The 20,558-nt window shown below is 44.0% G+C and overlaps 1 protein-coding gene across 1 annotated transcript in view; it reads right to left on the minus strand.

Annotated features, from left to right (window-relative positions):
• Positions 1 to 1,605: 1,605 nt before the first annotated feature.
• HIP1R (huntingtin interacting protein 1 related) overlaps positions 1,606 to 20,558 on the minus strand; it is a 271,144-nt gene continuing 252,191 nt past the window's right edge. Inside the window, exons 27-32 of the mRNA XM_082258417.1 lie at positions 11,824 to 11,924; positions 11,237 to 11,342; positions 7,582 to 7,705; positions 7,446 to 7,507; positions 4,867 to 5,061; positions 1,606 to 2,096 (exon numbers count right to left, since the gene is read on the minus strand). Coding sequence (XP_082114543.1) covers positions 2,049 to 2,096; positions 4,867 to 5,061; positions 7,446 to 7,507; positions 7,582 to 7,705; positions 11,237 to 11,342; positions 11,824 to 11,924 — 636 coding nt within the window. The 3' untranslated portion in view covers positions 1,606 to 2,048. The remainder of the gene's footprint in view (positions 2,097 to 4,866; positions 5,062 to 7,445; positions 7,508 to 7,581; positions 7,706 to 11,236; positions 11,343 to 11,823; positions 11,925 to 20,558) is intronic.

Genomic DNA, 20,558 nt, shown 5'->3' on the forward strand with positions numbered 1-20,558 from the left:
AGCACGGAACATCCAAGTTTAATTCCTGATTATTACCACATCCAGGGTCTTCTACCTCCTCACTAGATAGTGGTGATCAATCAGGGTAACCCCTTCATCATAATGTCAAAAATAACTGGCGCATCACATGTAATTTCACACAAAGCCTAAGAGGCATTTTATATGCAACAAAAACAAGGACTTAAGGCTATTCACATAATTTTATTGCTTTTTTTTTTTTTTAAACATTTACAAAGGTACAAAACCCAAGATATATGCAACATAGAAGAAAGCTGGTGTATGAAAACAAACCTGATAAATCTATGTCCTGATGGGCAATTAAAAAGGCAATACATCAACAAAAGACCAAAATGAACCACTAAAATACATTCTGCTCCCTGTCTGTATACCTAAAAAGTACTTGTCTGGTGAGACTGATAGCCAGGAAGTTGTGCCCTTAGGTGATTTTCTACGTAGCATAAAAAAGGTATATATAAAAAGATCACGTGCATTGAAATCCTAGAGGATGAAATCACTGTCTCTCGGATTTAAATAAAAGTAGAAACAAGTGTGCCCCGTTCAGAATAGAAAACATCTAGGTAAATAAATAAAATGTCAGTATTACACTCTCCTGTTTTGAAAGCTGCAAAAAGAGAAGATTACAAACAACAAAAAAGGCAAGACAGAACATTATAAATCAAATGTCTCGTACTACAACTAACATTTTATCTTTAGTTACAGCCATGAGAAGTGATTGCAATGCATTCTAGAAGCAGTGGAAGACTAGGAACTGGAAAATTATTAATTGATGGTGGAGTTGCCAACCATTGAAGGTACTGCAACTCCACCACCGTCTCCCTCCACTCATAATGCAAATTAAAAACAATTAAAAATATGATTTTTATTTATTTTTTTATATACAATCATTTGATTTTAAACATCTACACATAATAGTAGTCTCTATTTTGTAACTTTACAGCTCACATTAGGATTCTTCCTTGATTTACAACAGAGGTTGTGGTTGAATAGGTTTTTGCTTATACCCCATCCCATTTCCAGCTATTGGAATTCTCAGTTTTCACATAGCCCTGTACCTTCCTTTCTACAGGCTGATGTCACCGTAAAACAAATAGCTGGGCCAAGCTTGATGCATTAAACTGAAAATGATGGCTTACGCTGTGTTCTAAAGCTGACCAAGCACCAGGTATATTTCCTAAATTTGACCTGCTAGATAAGCAAAACTTATTATGTAGTCTGAGGGCAACCCTACTGGATATAAAGTGAACATATTGTTTAGGAAGGCCTTGTGTTACCCAGTTATTGGTTAAGAAAATGCTGCTCTAACATATCAGAACCAAGGAAGCTTTAGCTGGCGTAAGACCAGCTTATAAAGAGAACCAATAACAGCTGGGCTTAAAAAAGAATATGAATATTTAGGCTTTAGCTATTACAATAGCAAAGAAATATTCATGAAGGATTTATATTTGCCTCCTCATGTACACTTTACTTATTTTAACTCTGAAATTCTGCTTCAGAGCCTGAGGTGTAAGGTCATGTTAAATCTGGCTGTTGGCTTACTGTCAGCTGCATGACCTGACACACAGGACGCTGGAGCATGGAAACAATGAGGTCAATTAGCTGACAGGCAGGAACTAAAAAACTTTCACTCCCTGATGTAAGCTGAAGAGAGGGACTCTCACAAAATAGGATAAGGTAAATAAGGGGGCAAGTACTGTATAATTCTTGCACAATGATAATAATTTAAGGCTGCGCCTAAATTCGCTCTTAAGCCCAATCTTGACTGGCTCCCTTTAAGAACAAGTAAAACACTATAATAAAATAAACCTAAATAAAACATCTGTTCTTCTTTCTAATATAAATAAGCAGCTGAGTGGGGAAAAAGCAAACCCAACCACCCAGAGCGACTATCTGTATAGAACACAGATGTAATGGCTAGAAAGTGCCAGCAGTACAGTATTTCCTGCACATTCCAGGGATCATGTGATGATGTTCACGCCGCATGGAGCAGATAATGCACATCTTGTCTCTGCACAATACCAAGTAACAGGCTAGAAGTTTATGAGATTTGCTTGATAGACACCATCATCTTTATCAATCTAGAAAAAAAAAAAGCAAAAATCAAGCTCATATCCGACACGCTTTTTTCGTCCCCATACCTACAGTCACAGCCAGACAATTAAGCAGTTTAACGCACAATAGAATGTCCTTTTCGTCTAATCCAGCTATGGGCCTTGAGTGATTTGCTACATGGATTTCAGAAAACAAAATAAACAGAACCTATTCTAAACTTTGTAACTAGTGAAATCTTATTTGCAGTTTTTGATAATCACAGCTACAGGTGCATGTAGTTAATTGCAGGTTTGTTTGTCTCATGTTGCAGGTATCCATCATAATTCCAGCCATGGGAATCTGCGGACAATGGTAGTAAAGGCCTTAACATGACATTTCATGAAGCAAAAAAAAAAAAAAAAAAAAATTGTACATATACACACACACACTACTGTGCAAATGTTTTAGGCAGGCATGAAGCAACGTAAAGTAAGACTTCTTTGGCTTCAAACAAGCATCAATTCTTCTACTCATCCATCATGCCATACTATCAGGGAGGTATGGGATTGGCCCCAAATTTATTCTGTAGCAGGACAATGACCCCAAGCATACAGCCAATGTCATTAAAGTGACATAAAGGGTTAAAAAAAAATAGATAAAAGACACAACCACAACAAACATGGTATACATCCCTGCTCTGTGTAATGGTTTTGCACAGAGCAGCCCCGAACCTCCTATTCTCAGGTTCCCTGCAGGGACTCCTGCTGGCTTCTCTTCAGCTAGTACCCCCAATAGCAAGCTGCTTGCTCTGAGGGCACTCATGCATGCTCGCTCCTGACCCCCCGCTCCATGTGTCTATAATACTCACAGAGCTGTGGCTCAGCCCCACCCCCTACTCTCTCCTCATTGGCTCACTAACTGTGATTGACAGTAGTAGTTTGAATTTCTGTTCTTTTCATTTACTTTCTATTTTGTTAATTGATAAAAACAAACAATTAACACTTCTATTTCTGAAAACATTCAGAAATTACAGCATTCTTTCACACCTGCCTAAAACTATATTATATATATATATATATATATATATATATATATATATATATACACACATTATATATATATATATATATATATATATATATACATACACACACACAATTGTTCTCATAAGTTAACATACCCTGGGAGAATTTATGATTTTCTTGGCCATTTTTCAGAGAATATGAATGATAACACAAACTTTTCTTTCACTCATGGTTAGTGTTTGGCTGAAGCTGATTATTATCAATCAACTGTGTTTACTCTTTTTAAATCATAATGACAACAGGAACTACCCAAATGACCCTGATCAAAAGTTTACATACTCTGGAGATTTTGGCTTTTGGCCTGATAACATGCACACAAGTTGACACAACGGGGTTTGAATGGCTATTAAAGGTAACCATTCTCACCTGTGATCTGTTTGCTTGTAATTAGTGTGCGTGTATAAAAGGTTAATGAGTTTCTGGACTCCTGACAGACCCTTGCATCCAGTGCTGCACTGACATTTCTGGATTCTAAGTCATGGGGAAAGAAAAAAGAACTGGCAAAGGATCTGCGAGAAAAGGTAATTGAACAGAATAAAACAGGAAAGAGATATAAAAAGATATCCAAGGAATTGAGAATGACAATCAGCAGTGTTCAAACTTTCATCAAGAAGTGGACATTGAGGGGTTCTGTTCAAACCAAATCACGGTCAGGTAGACCAACTAAAATTTCAGCCACAAATTCCAGAAAAATTGCAAAGAAAAACCTACAAATAACTTCAGGTGAAATACAGGACTCTCTGAAAACATGTGGCCTGGCATTTGAAGAAAGATGGGCTGCATAGTCGAGTCGCCAGAAGAAAGCCATTTCTACGCAAATGCAACAAAGTATCCCGCTTACAATACACCAAACAGCACAGAGACAAGCCTCAAACCTTCTGGCACAAAGTCATTTGGAGTGATGAGACCAAAATCGAGCTTTTTGGCCACAACCATAAACGCTACATTTGGAACATTCCAACATGACAATGATTCTAAACACAAGGCCAGGTCGATCTGTCATTGGCTACAGCAGAATAAAGTGAAGGTTCTGGAGCGGCCATCTCAGTCTCCTGACTTCAATATCATTGAGCCCTCTGGGGAGATCTCAAACGTGCAGTTCATGCAAGACAGCCCAAGAATTTACAGGAACTTTTTGCCAGGAAGAATGGGCAGCTTTACCATCTAAGATAAAGAGCCTCATCCACAAATACCACAAAAGACTTCAAGCTTTCATTGATGTTAAAGGGGGCAATACACGGTATTAAGAACTGGGGTATGTAAACATTTGATCAGGGTAATTTGGGTAGTTTCTGTTGTCATTATGATTTAAAAAAAGAGTAAACACAGTTGATTGATAATAAATGGCTTCAGCCAAACACTATGAGTGAAAGAAAAGTTTGTGTGTTATCATTCATATTCTCTGAAAAATGGCCAAGAAATCAAAAATTCTGCCAGGGTTTGTAAACTTATGAGCACAACTGTACATACACACACACTTTTTCGCATATTTTGTTTTTTGTTGGAATAATAATAAATTAACAATCCGAAACATACTGAAGTCGTTCACCTCGACAAAACCCTGCAAAAAGGCTAGAAATAAAAACAATTATCTATTACTGCTTTATATGGGGAAAATATGTGCCATAAAATGTGAATGCAATAGTGAAGGGGAGTTTTTGATGCAGAGGCAACACAGTGGCAGTGAGCGTATAACTTCAGAAACACAACCTACTATTGTGGTACACCATACCTTGTAATCTCCCTTGGGTGGAATGTTGGGTTTCTGTGGCAGTTGAGGCTTCTTCAGAATTCCAGGTTTCTGCGTTGATTTTACTGCTTCATCTGTTTCATCATACACTCCTGCCAGGGCATAGTGTTTCTTTCTCAACTCCCCAAGTCGCATCCTTTCATTCTGCAGCGTGTTTTCCAACTCAAGGACTTTAACCTGGAGTAAAAAAAACAAAAAACAAAAAAACAGTATTTTAAACATCAAAAGCTGTTCTTACTATACGCTCTGCGTTTATTCAGATTGTGTGGCATGGAAAACGTCCCCGTCTTAGCAGAAACCTGCCAGCCCATACCAAATTAGGAGGTGGCATGGGATTCCCAGACCCTGCCCTATACTACACAGGAGTCCATATGACTAAAGTCATAGATTGGTAGGGACACCAAAATCTCAAACTATGGGTCCAAGTTGAACATGCGTTCTCTAGAGCACAGCTCGCAGGGCTGCCTTGACGGGTAGACAATACTTGGCCCCTATCACAGGCCATCCGCTAATAGGTCTACTCTGAACAAAATAGATTCTTCAAACTTACCTCTTTGGAGAGCTTTCCCTCCCCTATGACACCAATAATTGGACATCAGGGATTTTTGCCTGGACTGACAGATTCTACATTCAGCTCTCTGTCCCCAAAAGGATGAATCACATTCTGCCTCCTGGCTTTCATTCCTCTTGCCTAAATCAATGGAGATCCCTCCAACTTTCTCACTTATTATGTTCCCTACTGAAACACACGCATTTCCTTAGGAAATTACATGTTTTTGAAGAGACATGCTTGAGTGAAGGCCCGATCCGAGGATCTCTCTCCAATTCATACAAACACCTAAAAGAGTTCAACGTGCAGGCATCACCCCCTTCCTTGCGAAAAGGGAGAGGGAGCTTGGAGTTACTTTTTCCGACCCCCCAAAAAGACTGCATACTCTACTTTGTGCATAAATCTTCCTTTAGTAGCAAATATCAGAAGTTAACTTATAAGATAATGACCAGATGGTACAGAACACCGTCAGTCCTTGCCAAACTGTTCCCACAACAAAGTGATAGATGCTGGAGATGCCATTCATCTGAGGGCACTCTCTTGCATATATTCTGGGACTGCCCTGTGCTTGTCACTTTATGGCAGCCTGTGCTCCAACTCATCCAGAAGTTAACAGACGTCTCCTTACAAAATGACCCAATGGCAGTACTGCTCAATCTTACACCACTGTCAAAGAAAAGATATCATAAATCTTTAAACAGGTTGAGAGCTGCACAGGCATGCATTCCGGCTATGTGAAAGCAACAGACCGCCATGACAGTTACACAATGGCTTGCCAGGGTGAACGAGATTGAGAATATGGAGGATAATATGGCCCTTCCTGGTATGAACGAGGAACATCAGAAGAGATGGATACATTGGAACCTCTTTAGAGTTTCGGATGAATATCTGAACTACTCTGGTTCCACATAGAGGATGAATGCCTTTAATTGAACCTACAATGCTAAATGCTCCTTAAATTGGTGACTTCCCTTCCGTTCCTTCCTTTCCCCACTCCCCCCTTTTTTTATCTCTCCCGCTCATTTCCCCCCCCCTCTTTCTTCCATATTCTCTTACAGCTACATCTTTCCTCACTTGCTGTTTTCTTAAAAAACCTAAGGCCCCTTTCACACATACGGTCCGTTCAGTTCATCTGTTCAGTCACGTCGAAATGTATCAGTTTTTCATCCGTTTTTTCAGGCGTTTTTTTAAATCCACTACCAATGAAAAACGGACCGTTTGCATTAGTTTTTCGTCGGATCCGTTTTTTTGACGGATGAAAAATAGGTCATTCGTCCGTTCCAAAAAACAGACATTGACGGAAGCGGCTGTCATCCGTTTTTACATAGAGATGCATTGATGTCCGTTTTTCATCCGTCAACCGATGGATGAAAAACGGACAAACAGACCGTATGTGTGAAAGGGGCCTAAAGTGTTTTTGGATTCCCACAGACTCAAGTTTCTATTGCTACCCATATATACCATACCTTTTTGCCTTTCACTGTTCATTTTCTGTATTTACCAACGTATACAAGGATGTTTTTTTGGAGAAATTTTTGGTTAATTTGCAAAACATGTAACTGCTTGTTGTTTGTGCAGTATCCTTTAAATAAAAAAAATATATATACACAAGCTGTTCTTAAATTGTGAAAAGCTAAAAGGGTCCCCACATAGGGCAATTTAGGTACTGTACTTTGTAGCACTAATTGCACAGTGACCCCAAGAACTAGCTGGTAAAGCTGGTCATACAGTGCTGGATCTATAAGTGTGTAGGACAGTTTGGAAAGGAACACAAGGCAAAACAATGGGCTATTTGAAACATGCTTCTTTCATTGTTACATGAAATTGCAAAAAAAAAATAAAGAATACCATTTAAAACTACACTGTGTAGAAAATATTCCATCCTGAAACATCTGGAAGTTTTAAATAAGATTTTTATTTTCAGAATTTCAGCTTATGCAGATAACATTTGAGAACGATCTGTCTATTCTTTCACAGAAGTGATAAAAATAAAGAGACAAGCAAGTTTTACCTGGGTTTCCATCTCTTCTTTCTTTAGCTTAATTAGGGACATTCCAGAGAAGTCCATGGTATCTGCAGGAAACATGTTATTACTTAGATTTTATTTGCTGGAATTATCTTATTAGGTCACTCTCTAGTAAACAAACCTTTATCTTCAATCTGTTCTCGGCCTGACTTTGTGGAGGCCATCACATTGGCTGCCATCTCATTCACGTGGCGGGAGCACTGCTGCAGTTTAGACAGGTTCTTGCTGTTTCTATCTGCCTTCACCTAAAGTAATACAATACAAACATAGCTGTAAAAACAAACAATTACAAGGATTTTGTGCTGAATCATTCCAGAGGACAGAGGGCGATTTAGGTTTAATTAAAAATATTTCACCTAGCTTGTAAATTATTACTGCAATACCGCAGAAGTGTATATCTTTTAGAAGTCTAGAAAGAAATATGGTGAATAGTACAGCCTCAAAGGAGGCTACCATAAGGCTGGGTTCACACATGTGGCCGCGGGTTTGTGCCTGGGTGTCCAGTGCATCCTGTTCACCAGTCCAGGTGCGAATCAAGTCCAAATTTTTGCCTGAATTCTCACCTGAATAGGACCCAAAGACGCACAGGACCCATTTTGAATGCGGACCGCGGCTGCCCCAGACCTGTATGAACTGGCTCTATTGAGAGGCGGTCACACTTGCCTGTCATAAGAGTTGGATGTGGAGCTACCTGCATCCAATTTGCATAGTGTGAACCCAGCCTAAGGCCTAGAACTTTCATGGAGAATCTTATTTAGGATGTCTCTTTGGTCTCAATTGTGAGCATGGGCGCTGAGAGAATTTTCATTTCTGGAAAGAAAACGTTTTTGTGATGTGTTCAGGGACCAGACCCAAGTATTCCAGAAGAGAAGGCTGTAGCCAGAACACAAAGATTAGAGCTCACAGCCATTGGCTGCCAGCGCTGTTCAGCTGCTGGTTTTCCAGCTTGCCCATTTGACAGAAGCTAGTTGTGAGTCTGGCTTCTGTCAGACAGGCAGCTGTACACACCTACCGAATGTTGGCTGGTTCCTGCTGAACTGGCCAATATTCAGATCTTGCATACCCAGCTTTATTGTTAGTGTATTTTATGTGTGGTCCAAGATAATTCCTCTTCTTCCAATGCAGCCCAGGAAGATAAATGGATTTTTGTAAAATCTTACCGTAAAATCCTTTTCTCTTAAGCTCATTGACAGACGCAGTCCTCTTGATTAATATCAAATCCGGTTATACTGCCCTCTACAGGAGTAGGACACTAGGCAGAAGGAAAACGTTCTGGCCACACCTTAGGGGCAGTCCCAGAGGGTATATCCTCTCTCTCCCTGCTACAGGATGTCAGTTATGTCACAAAGCAGTGTCAGAGAATTTAACCCAACCCAACTCAAAAGTAGAGGGGCAGGTACTGCGTCTGTCAATGAGCTTAAGAGAAAAGTATTTTACGGTAAAATTTTACAAAAATCCATTTTTCTCTGTCGCTCATTGACAGACGCAGTCCTCTTGATTAATATCAAATCGGGACGTCCCAAAGCAGTGCCACAAATGAGAGGTGGGATAACAGAATAAAAATTTAAATCCAGAAGGCCCAACCGGTGCCTGACTAGAAGTCTTAAAGGCTCATCAAACCAAAGGATGAGACTCAACTGAAAATCCAACTGAAAAAAACCCTCGAGGTAGACCAACGGTCTCCTCAAATTGGGGCCTGCTGAACCTTGCGGCCAAAAGAGGCATCCGCCGATGCCATCACATCAACTTTGTAAAATTTTGTAAAGGTATGAACCGACGACCAGGTGGCCGCCTTGCAAACCTGGACCACTGACGCCTGATGGCGGAAGGCCCAGGAAGCACTAAGCGCCCGAGTGGAGTGCGCCTTAACAGGGAACGGAGGATTCCGACCCTTAATAGAATAAGCCTGTACCACCGTCTGTCTGATCCATTTGGAGATAGTCGCGGCAGATGCAGGCAACCCCTTTTTGGGGCCATCCGTGATCACAAAAAGTGAATCCGTTTTACGAAACGAGTCCGTAGTTTTCAGGTATACCCTGATTGCCCGAACCACATCCAAGGAATGTAACGCAAATTCCCGAGGATGACTGGGCTTAGGACATAGGGAAGGTAATACAATATCCTCATTCAGATGAAACTCTGAAACCACCTTAGGAAGGAAGGATGGATACGGACGAAGAACAACCTTATCCCTATGAACCACCAGATATGGGGAACGACAAGATAATGCGGCCAGTTCTGACACCCTGCGTGCAGAAGTAATGGCCACCAAGAAGGCCACCTTCTGGGATAAAGTAAGCAAGGGAATCTCCCTGATATTTTCAAAGTGAGGTTTCTGAAGAACCGACAACACCAAATTAAGATCCCAGGGCGGTAAGGGCGGGCGCACTGGCGGAGCCAAGTGCCGCACCCCCTGGATGAAATTCCGCACCAAGGAATGGGTAGCCAAAGGTTTCTGAAAGAAAATTGCTAACGCTGAAACCTGACCCTCAAGGCCAGCTTCTGCTCAACTCCTTGTTGCAGAAAAGCCAAGATTCGGGTCACTGAAGGATTCACACCACGCAATATAAAACCTCCATGTGCGATGATAGACCTTTCTAGAAGTCGCTTTCCTTGCTTTAATTAAAGTAGGAATAACTGAAGTTGACAATCCCTTGTCCTTCAGCACCTGAGTCTCAATAGCCAGGCCGTTAAAGCCAGCGATTGTAAAGCAGGATGGAAGATCGGTCCCTGAGACCGCAGATCCTCCCTGAGAGGAAGTCTCTAGGGAGCGTCCGCGACCAGCCTGACGAAGTCGGCATACTCGGGTTGACGAGGTCAGTCCGGAACTACCAGGATAACTGGAATTCCTTCCACCTCTATCCTGCGAAGAAGCTTCAACAGCAACTTGAGAGGAGGGAAGACATACAGTAGCTGATACTGTCCCCACGGGGCGACCAGCGCGTCTGCTGTGTTCGTTCGCGGATCTCGGGAGCGGGTTACAAAACTCCGCGCCTTCCTGTTGAGCCGAGCTGCCAACAGATCCACCTCCAGGGTGCCCCAATGAAGGCACCGCTGGTGAAATATCTCTGGATGAAAATCCAGAATCTAACGGCTGACCTAATCTGTCTGCCGATTTTCCACCCCCGGAGAGCATACTGCGGGGAGAGCCGGAACAAACCGTTCCGCCCAATGAAGAATGCTGGCCACCTCTATGGCCGCCAGGGCACTCTTGGTGCCCCCTTGGTGGTTGACATAAGCCACGGCCGTGGTCTTGTCCAACTGAATCCAAACTGGGTTGCCCTGAAGCTACTTGGTCCAGAGAATCAGACAGTCTGATCGCTCTCAGTTCCAATACATTTATCGGTAACCTGGATTCTGTCGGAAGAAATGACTTCCCCTGGCTGAGCATCGGAGACCGAAGCTACCAGACCAGAGACTCTCTGGTCCGCTCGCTCAATCGGATCCAATTGTCCAGAGAATCGGCACAGGAACAACTGGAGAAAAAAGCTGCCTAAAAAAATTTTTCTAAAAAAAATCTTGCCAGGACCAAGATCCCAGCAAGGAACTTAGGTCCTTACTCCTAACTAGACAGAAAAAAACTGACATCCTGTAGCAGGGAGAGAGAGGATATACCCTCTGGGACTGCCCCTAAGGTGTGGCCAGAACGTTTTCCTTCTGCCTAGTGTCCTACTCCTGTAGAGGGCAGTATAACCCGATTTGATATTAATCAAGAGGACTGCGTCTGTCAATGAGCGACAGAGAAAAAAGGTTGGACACCAGTGGCTAACTCTTACCTTGGATGCAGCCACTAGCTGTGCTGTACTGGCAGCAATTTCATGGGATCCAACAATAAGCTCTTCATATTTCCCTTTATGAAGAACAACATTATCTGCTGATTCCCTAAAAACAAAACAAAACAAAAAAAATACACATTAGATGACTGTACGAAGCCCCAGCCGGCATTGTTGCTTGTAGATCACCAGGAAATGCTTCCCTGAACACTAGCTAGCAAGTGAGTAAAGAGAAATAAAAGAAAATATTCTGAAAAGAATAAAAAAAAAACTGAGACTGGAGTCCCAGCAGGAAACCTAGGTCTACTCCTTCTGTAGGCAGAAAACAAACTGATGTTTTGGGTTGTGCAGTGGGGGTTTATGCCTGGAGGGACAGCCCCCTGGGCGTATGTATTCAAATTTTCCTGCCTAGACTACTCCTGATGGGAGGAGCATAAACCCACTCAGCTCATGGGGATGAGGCTGCGTCTGTCGATGGACGACAGAGAAAAAGAAAAAATACACATTAGATGACTGTCACCTAACCTAGTGTTCCCCCCATAGTATTCAAAACACAGAAATGAAGTGTTATTAATGTCGCAGATTATTACACTAGCTGGGTGGCTCCCCATCCCACAGCCTTTGAGGCAGATATTAGTCCTTCCGTCCAGCGCGAGTTCTTGGCATAAAATTCCTGGGTTGTCGCTGCTCCCTGGATAATAAATATGAAAATGACAGTTAAGCTCTGGGAAATAAAGTCAGTCTCAATCTATATATCGGATTAGCTTCAAAACAACAATGCCCTCTACATATTACAGCTTTAGATAGTAGACACATTGTAATCCCCTACACACCAATTACAATGTAATATGTATACACTCCACAGCTTTATTCTAGTTACACACTGTATACTGTATGTATTACTTGTATTTATACATCACTATTTTGAAAATTAAGTGAAAATTAAGATGTCAGAATGTTATAAGGTGGCATAAAGCACAGACAGTCCAGTGACCAAGTGGTTAACACTCTTGCCTTGCAGCACTTGGTCCTGGGTTTGAATGTTACCTAGAACAATATGTGCAATGATTTTGAAGTGAAGTTAATCCCTTCATGACGGAAGGTAAAAAAAAAAAAAAAAAAACATCTTAAAGCCTGAACCCAGTTTTGCAAGTTTGGTATGTGTTGGTAAAACTGTACATATCATTGTGACTACTTAGTGTATCTAGGTGAATTATACCTTGTTTGTTGGGATTGTATTTTGTCATAAATGTTAATGGATATCTCCTAATGTTTTATTATCAAAAGTAAAAGTGTACCAAAATATTGAAAAAAATACATTCCAGCTGTATATTTCTTGCCATTACCATGACCCACAAGAAGAAATAAGAAAAATTCTCCTACTCCTGGCATTCACAGAAATCCCACATATAAATGTCATTTGTACCTGTAGCAGTGACCAGAAAAAATAGTGCCAATTTTTTTTTCTACCTACACTAAGGCACTGACTCCAACACTAAATTGAAGGATTGTAAAAAAAAGTTTTTCTATCTAAAACATGTTGACACTAATAACGGATACTGACAAACATAGATCAAGCCCCGATCTAACAATTTTATTATTTTAAAATTTTTACACATGCTTTATTTTTGGATTGCATTTCTCTCTTCTAGTAAGGAGAAAGATTAAAAGAGACATATAGGATTCAGCGTTTTCTCCAGTTATACTTACCTAGGTGGATGCAGTATCGGTCCGGTGCTGCATCTGTCCCCCGGCATCTCTAAACTGAGAACCGAGCGATCGAACACCGCCGACCGCTCGGTTCTGGCAGCTCCCCGAACAGAGGGCTGCTGACTGTCAGTCAGCAGCTCTCCACTCTGCCCTTTCCTCGCTCATTGAAGCGCTGAGCTGTGGAGGGGCGGGGAGCGGCCGGCTCAGACTCTCAGCAGCTGGATGAGAGGCTGAGCTGGGTGTCGATCCAGGCACCTGGTGGATCCGAACACTGTGGTCATGATGACGCAGTGCCTGGACCTACATCGGTGACATCAGAAGAGCGGAATTCAGACTGCTCTCTCGTTCGAAAATGGGTCACAGGAGTGCAGTTAGATGTACAGCCAAATGAGCTTTGGTTGTACATCTCCTTTAATTTGAGCTTTTTGTCTATTTAGAGGAGAAATTACAGGGGAGGGTGTTATGGCTACTAATCTCTGTGATAGTCAATCACAGGCTTTCACAGCATATTTTTGAAGCTCCTGACCATTGGCATGAGACTTGGAGCTGTAGGCGATAGCTTGATCTCCATATGGAGGCATGCTGTGGAGCACAAGGCACAAACACAGGTGTGCATGTATGCGGTACCATGGAGGAAGGCCCACCTCTGCATACAGTGACTAGAAAAAGAATGTGCTCCCCTTGTAATTAACTGGTTTTCTGCAGTAATTTGCCATAAAATGTGATCTGATCCTCATCCAAGTCACATCAATAGCAAAACATAATGTGCTTAAGCGGATAACACATACAATTCAAATTTTTTCATATCTTTATTGAACACACCTTTTAAACATTAACAGCGCCAGAGGGAAAGGTAAGTGAACCCATAGACTAATTTTGAAGGTGTGGTTTAGAGCTACTTTGATTAAAGACACGCAAACATTTTAAGATTGCGGTTCATGACGACGCATCAGCTGTGAGCCATGCCTCGCAAAAAAAAAATACTCTGAAGACATACGATCAAAAGTAGTTGATTGCATAAGCCGGTAAATGGATACAAAGCAATCTCACAGTGTTTAGGCACCCATCAGTCAACATTTAGACACATTTTTTTTATAACTGGAGACAATTTAGTACTGTGGCTACTCTTCTTAGAAGTGGGTGCCCAGCCAAGATGACTCCCAAGGCACAACACAGAATCCTCAATGTGGTAAAGAACAATGCACGAGTAACTAGTAAAGGTTTGAAGACATCAGTCGAACTTGCAAACATCCCTGTTCATGAGTCTACCATACGTACAGGGGGAGAGCTATGGCAGAGGATAAGAAAGTTCCCATGTTATAAACAACCATTGGAAATGGTACTATTTGTACCAAAATAAAAAATATGCAAAATAAGTGTGCAAATTGTGACAATGACCTAAAGTGTTTGTTAACCAATGCCAGAAGTCTGCCAAGCAAAATAGGCGAGTTGCAAGCTCTGGTGCACGACGAGAACTATGATTTAATTGGTATTGCTGAATCTTGGCTTCATTCTTTACATGACTGGGCTATTAATATCCCTGGCTATGCTCTCTATTGGAAAGACAGGGTAAAACGGAGGGATGGTGGTGTCTGTCCCTATGTGAGAAGTGATTTCAAAGTGAGTGTGAAAGAAGACTTAGTTGATGGGAGTGTTAGATGAGCAGTATGGGTGGAAATGTACATGGGTGTACGTAATACAAAGATTATCCTTGGAGTTTGTTATAGACCTTCCAGTATTAATGAGGTGAGATTCAGCTACTTGCAAAGATAGAAAGGGCTGCAAGGCCTGGGGAGTGATAGTACTGGGGGATATCAACTACCCAGACATTGACTGGCATAATGGCACTGCTGGAACAGTTAAAGGGCAACATTTTCTAAAACCTATTACAAGACAATTTTATGGTACAGTTTATTGAGGCCCCCGACTAAAAATGATGCTCTGTTGGACCTGGTAATCTCAAACCATGCAGAGCTTATTCCTAATGTTCATATAAAAGAACATCTGGGTAGCAGTAACCATAATATGATTTAATTTATTGTTAGCTGTAAGCAACAAACGCATACAAGAAATATAAAAACACTTAACGTTGAGAGCAAATTTTCCAAGGATGAGGGCTGCTCTCCAAGACTTCGACTCAGAGGGAATATTGGCATCAATGAACACAGAGCAGAAATGGGAATTCTTCAAAAAGACTGTATGCAAACTCATTGCAAAGTATATTCCCATGGGCAAGAAGTTTAAAAGGCTAAAAATAAAACCTATGTGGCTCATGGCCAAAGTCAAAAAAGCTATAAATAAGAAAAGAACTTTTAAGAAATATAAAAATGAAATCAAGGATGCAAAAATTCAAAATGAACGACAGATTGCAAAAGATAGTAGGACAAACCCCCAAAAATTCTTCAAATATATTAATAGTAAAGAGGTCAGGTCTGAGCATGTAGGCCCTACAAAATAATCTGGAGTAGGTGACTGGGGACAAAGAGAAGGAAAATGTATTAAATACTTTCTTCAGCTCTGTGTACACAAAGGAGCATGGGGGAGCTCATGACCATAATGGGGATGGTATTGACACAGCCCCAAATGATCCACAGTGGCTCAAAAGTGATATGGTCCAGAAATATTTAGACAGAATAAAGGTGGATAAAGCGCCTGGACCAAATGGCATCTAGCCACGCATTCTAAATGAATTGAGCTCTGTCATGTCAAAGACTTTGTCTCAAATTTTTAGGGACTCGTTAAGGACTGGAATAATATCACTGGACTGGTGTAGGGCCAATGTGGTGCCTATATTTAAAAAGGGATCAAAGTCTTTGCCAAGTAACTATAGATCTATTAGTTTAACTTCTATAGTAAGGAAGATACTGGAGGAGTTTAATAAAAGATCAAGACGGGTTCTTGCTAGAAGAAATAGGATTTTTGACTTACTGTAAAATCATTTTCTCTGATGTTCATTGACGGACACAGCTTCTGATTCTTCTTAACCATTGGTTATACTGCCCCCTACAGGAGTAGGACACTAGGCAGTAAAAAGCTTGACTATGCCTATGGGCAGTCCAAGGGGGTATACACCCACTCTCAGCTATAGGCACTCAAGCAGTGTCAGAAGAAAGCCAACTCAACAGAGGGATGGGTGCTGTGTCTGTCAATGATCATCAGAGAAATGGATTTTACGGAAAGTCAAAAATCCTATTTTCTCTTTCGTTCATTGATGGACACAGCATGAGATGTGGCAAACAGCAGAAAAAAAATTCCCAAGGCTAACCATAGCCAACCAGGTAACATGGGGCTCAACCATAAACAAGTGGAGCTCACCTGAATGATGGAAAGCCCAGGAAACACTAAGCACCCTAGTAGAGTGCTCCTTGACAGGGAAAGGAGGAACCTGTCCCCTGATACAATAGGCCTGAACCACCGCCTGTCTTATCCATCTGGAAATGGTCACAGAAGCAGCGGACAACCCTTTGTGAGATCTGTCCGTGAGCCCAAATAGAGAGTCTGACTTCCTAAAAGACTTCATAGCTGCCAGGAACACCCTAATTGCCAGGACCACATCCAAGGCATGCAAGGTAATTTCTTTCAGATGTTTAGCCTGAGGCACAAGGAAGCCAAAACAAGGTCTTCATTCAAATGACAGTCAGAGACCACCTTATTAGGAATAACGGACAGGAAATGAAGCACCACCTTATCTGTGTGAATCACCAATAAGGCGGACAAGATAACGCCGTCAGTTCCGACACCCTGGGCGCAGAGGTGATAGACACTAAAAAGGCTACCTTCTGGGACAGCGTAAGCAGGGGAATCGCTCGAATATTTTCAAAGGGAGGCTTCTGTAGAGCTGAAAGCACCAAATTGAGATCCCAATGAGGCAATGGAGCCCGCATTGGGGGGGGACCAAATGTCGGACAACCTAAAGAAACGTATGCACCAGGGAGTGTGTGGCCAAAGGTCGTTGGAAGAAGCCTGCTAAAGCTGAAACCTGTCCCTTGATACTACAGCAGATCCTTCCTGTGAGGAAGCTTCCAAGGAATGTTGGCGACCAGCCCGCACCAGATCGGCGTACCAAGCCCAGCGAGGCCAGTCCGGGGCCACTAAGAAAACTAGAATCCCTTCTGCCTCGATCCTGTGTAGGACTCTGGGCAGAAGCTTGAGAGGCGGGAAGGCGTATGTCAGACGATACTGACCCCACGGGGTCACCAGCGCATATGCGGCGACCGCCAGTGGATCCCTTGACCGAGTTACAAATCTCTGCATCTTTCTGTTGAGCTGAGACACCAACAGATCTGAAAACATACAGCTGATGAAACACCTCCGGGTGAAGGGACCACTCCCTGTGGTCCAACGCCTACTGACTGAGGTAGCCCCATCTGCCAATTTTCCACCCCGGGAACGTGTACAGCGGAGATGGGCAGGAACGAACCATTCTGCCCACCTTAGAATGCTGGCTACCTCCAGAGCCGCCAGTGCACTTCTTGTGCCCCCTTAGTGATTGACATAAGCCACGGCAGTGACACTGTCCGATTGAATGCGCACTGGGCATCCCTGAAGATGATCCATCCAATGATCCAGACACAGTCTGATCGCTCGGAGTTCCAGGACATTGATCGGCAGTCTGGACTCTTCCATGGTCCAGATTCACTGAGCAGAATGCTTGCCGAGGAAGCCTCCCCAGCTGGACAGGCTGGCATCTGCGGTGACCACTGTCCAATACAGGGGGGGGATTTTCCCAGCCGAAGTGCCAGAGAGCGAAGCCACCATACCAGGGACTCTTGTCCCACTTGGTCAAAATCTCCCTTTGAAGGGACCTCATATTGAACTGTGCAAACAGAGCCACCTCAAAGGTAGATACCATCAGGCCCAGCACCTGCATGCAAGTCTGGAGGGACGACCATCTGTTGGACAGCAGGAGACAAATCGCAGCCTGCAATTTTTGGAGTTTGTCCAGAGGAAGGAGCACTCTGGCTACAGCCGAGTCCAGAGTCAGGCCCAAAAAATCCAGCTTTGTAGACAGAACCAGGAATTACTGCGATCCCCCATTGGCGTAGCAAGGCTAGCACTGGAGCCAACACTTTTGTGAAGACCTGAGGAGCAGAGGCAGGACCAAAGGGTAACGCCACAAACTGATAATGCTTCTTTCCCACAAAAAAGCGGAGAAAACACTGGTGACTGGCACATACTAGAATGTGAAGATAGGCATCCTTGATATCTATAGAGGCAAGGAAATCCCCCTGACGCAGGGATGCCACCACCGTTCGAATGGACTCCATTGTTCACTTCTGTACCCGCACAAAGCAGTTTAGCGCCTTGAGGTCCAGGATTGGACGCACTTTGCCTTCCTTCCTGGGGACTGTGAACAGGTTTGAGTAAAAACCCTGAAAACCTTCCGAAGTCGGAAAAGGAACTACCACCCCTTGAAGGAAAAGGTCTTGTACCGCCCCAAACAGACTCTGTAACCGGTCTGGGGACAGGCACAGGTTGGAAGGAAAAAAACCTTGTTGGGGGACAAGAGCGAAACTCGATCTTGTAACTGGACCGAATGACTTTGTGGACCCACTTGTCTTGTACCGGGGAAGGCCACGGGTCCGGAAACCAGTGAAGACCCCCCCCCCTTCCCACCCCTGATACAGGTGAGAGCGCACCTTCATGTAGAAGGAGCCTTGTCCGCGGGTCTTCAGAAGCCCCCTCTCGGCTTGCCAGACCAGAGTCGTTTTGATTCACAAGAGGTGGTCCTGAAAGGCTTTAAGCCCTTGTCAGTCGCCCCTGAGGGACGAATAAAACTTCTTATGAGCCGAGAAGGAAGGTCCATGTCTACGGTGAGGTTCCTTGCCCTTCGGAGCCTGGGAAAGAAAGGTACTCTTCCCCCCCTGTGAGACCTTTAATTAAATCATCCAGGGTAGCTCCAAACAGGCGATCTCCTTTCAAGGGAAGATCAGTCCAGGCCTTTTTTTGAAGTCTGATCCGCAGACTAGCATTTAAGCCAAACGACACGCCGAAGGACCACAAAACAGAGAGGCGAGCTATCAGAAGAGCCGCATCCAAAGAGGCATCACAGATAAACTGCAGCCCCTGGACCAGCTGGTCCGCCAGCTCAGCAAAGGCAGGGGGGAGTTGTTCTCTCTCCACGTCACAACGTAAGAGCTTAAACCACTCGGGTCAGAGATGGCGTCACCAAGGCAATGGTAAATACCCGCCTCATCGCCGAACCAGGTAAGGTGTACATAGTGCGGGCCACAGCCTCCGCCTTCCAGTCAGCCGGGTCCTTAAAGACCTGGCACACTTCAACCGGAAACCATGGTTGCCTTGTTTAATCTGGAAACCCGGAGGTTCTGCCACCGGTGGGACAGTCAACTTCTTAAGAAGGGACTCCTCATAGGGGTAAAGCCTGGTAAAGCGATTAGGAACCCCACGGGGACGCTTTGGTCATCCCCACTCTTTTGTGACAATTCTGTCAAAATTAGCAGGGAAAGGAAACACCTTTGCCGCTCTGAATGGCTTGTGAGTGTGAAAGGGTAACTGCGCCTCCATCGCAGCTTCAGCTGCATCCTCCATGCTCAGGGTCTCACGCACAGATACAGTCAGTGCATCCACCAGCACCTTTTCATGCGCGGTCACAGAATCATCCTCACTTTTAGAGGATCCCAGGAGTGAGGTCGCAGACCCAGAAACAGATTCAGGATCTGATGAGACAGATGAGGTAGGGGGCACTTTTTGCTAGCCCGTCGCCCGCAAGCCGCCTCCACCGGGGGACACAAGGGACTCCAGGACCGCCGTCAGTGTATGGATGGTTGGTGGGGACCCGGAGGGCCCCGCAGCCTCAGAGAGAGGATCAGGTGAGGAAATGTGCTCAAAAGACTCCGTGAGTCACCAGGGGGACCCTACAAAAAGTGTAACACAGTGCGCTGGCAGCACCGCCCGGTCGCCAAGCACAAGGAACAGAGCGATCCTCAGAGGGAGAGTACCCCACCAGACTCACCACCCCCTGGACACAGGCACTTGCAACCACCAAGATGAAGCAATCAGGAAGCTAAACGATCCAGGAGTCAACACCAGGAGATAAGGAGGGGCTCCCACCTCTGAAATCTCCGCCCACAGGGCTCCGCTGTCATGGTTGCCGCTATTTGCAATGCACACCACAAGAAAATGGCCTCTGGACTGCACAAACATGGCTGCCGTGTATAGGAATACACAGGCTACAACAAAATGGTGGCCCTGTGCGGTGGGTGCCAAGACGTGTACAGGGACCCAGAAACAGGAGCCAGGCCTCAAGAACCGATCCAGGCTGGCAGGAGCCCCCACCAGGTACAAACCCCCCTCCCGCACATGGTCGATGGTCCGGTCGCTGGCAGCGCACCCCCCTGGCCCCCATTGGCAGATAGCACCCAAACAGCCCCAGTGTATGCGGAGGGAGGTGCAGGCTGAGGGACTTGGCAAAAACAAGGGGGGGTGCCTGCGGGAAGGAGGGGAACCCGGGGGTCCGACTGTCCCAAGGAGGGCCAATGTCCACCCCAAAACCCTACAGGGGCAGAGGGGGGGGCAGATACTCACCATACCAGGAACCAGGTGGCTACTAGGGCTGCGGAATATAATCGAAAGATCGATGCATCGCGATTCGACC

The sequence above is a fragment of the Pelophylax lessonae genome, assembly GCF_965119305.1.
Source record: "Pelophylax lessonae genome assembly, chromosome: 1".
Lineage (NCBI taxonomy): Eukaryota > Metazoa > Chordata > Amphibia > Anura > Ranidae > Pelophylax > Pelophylax lessonae.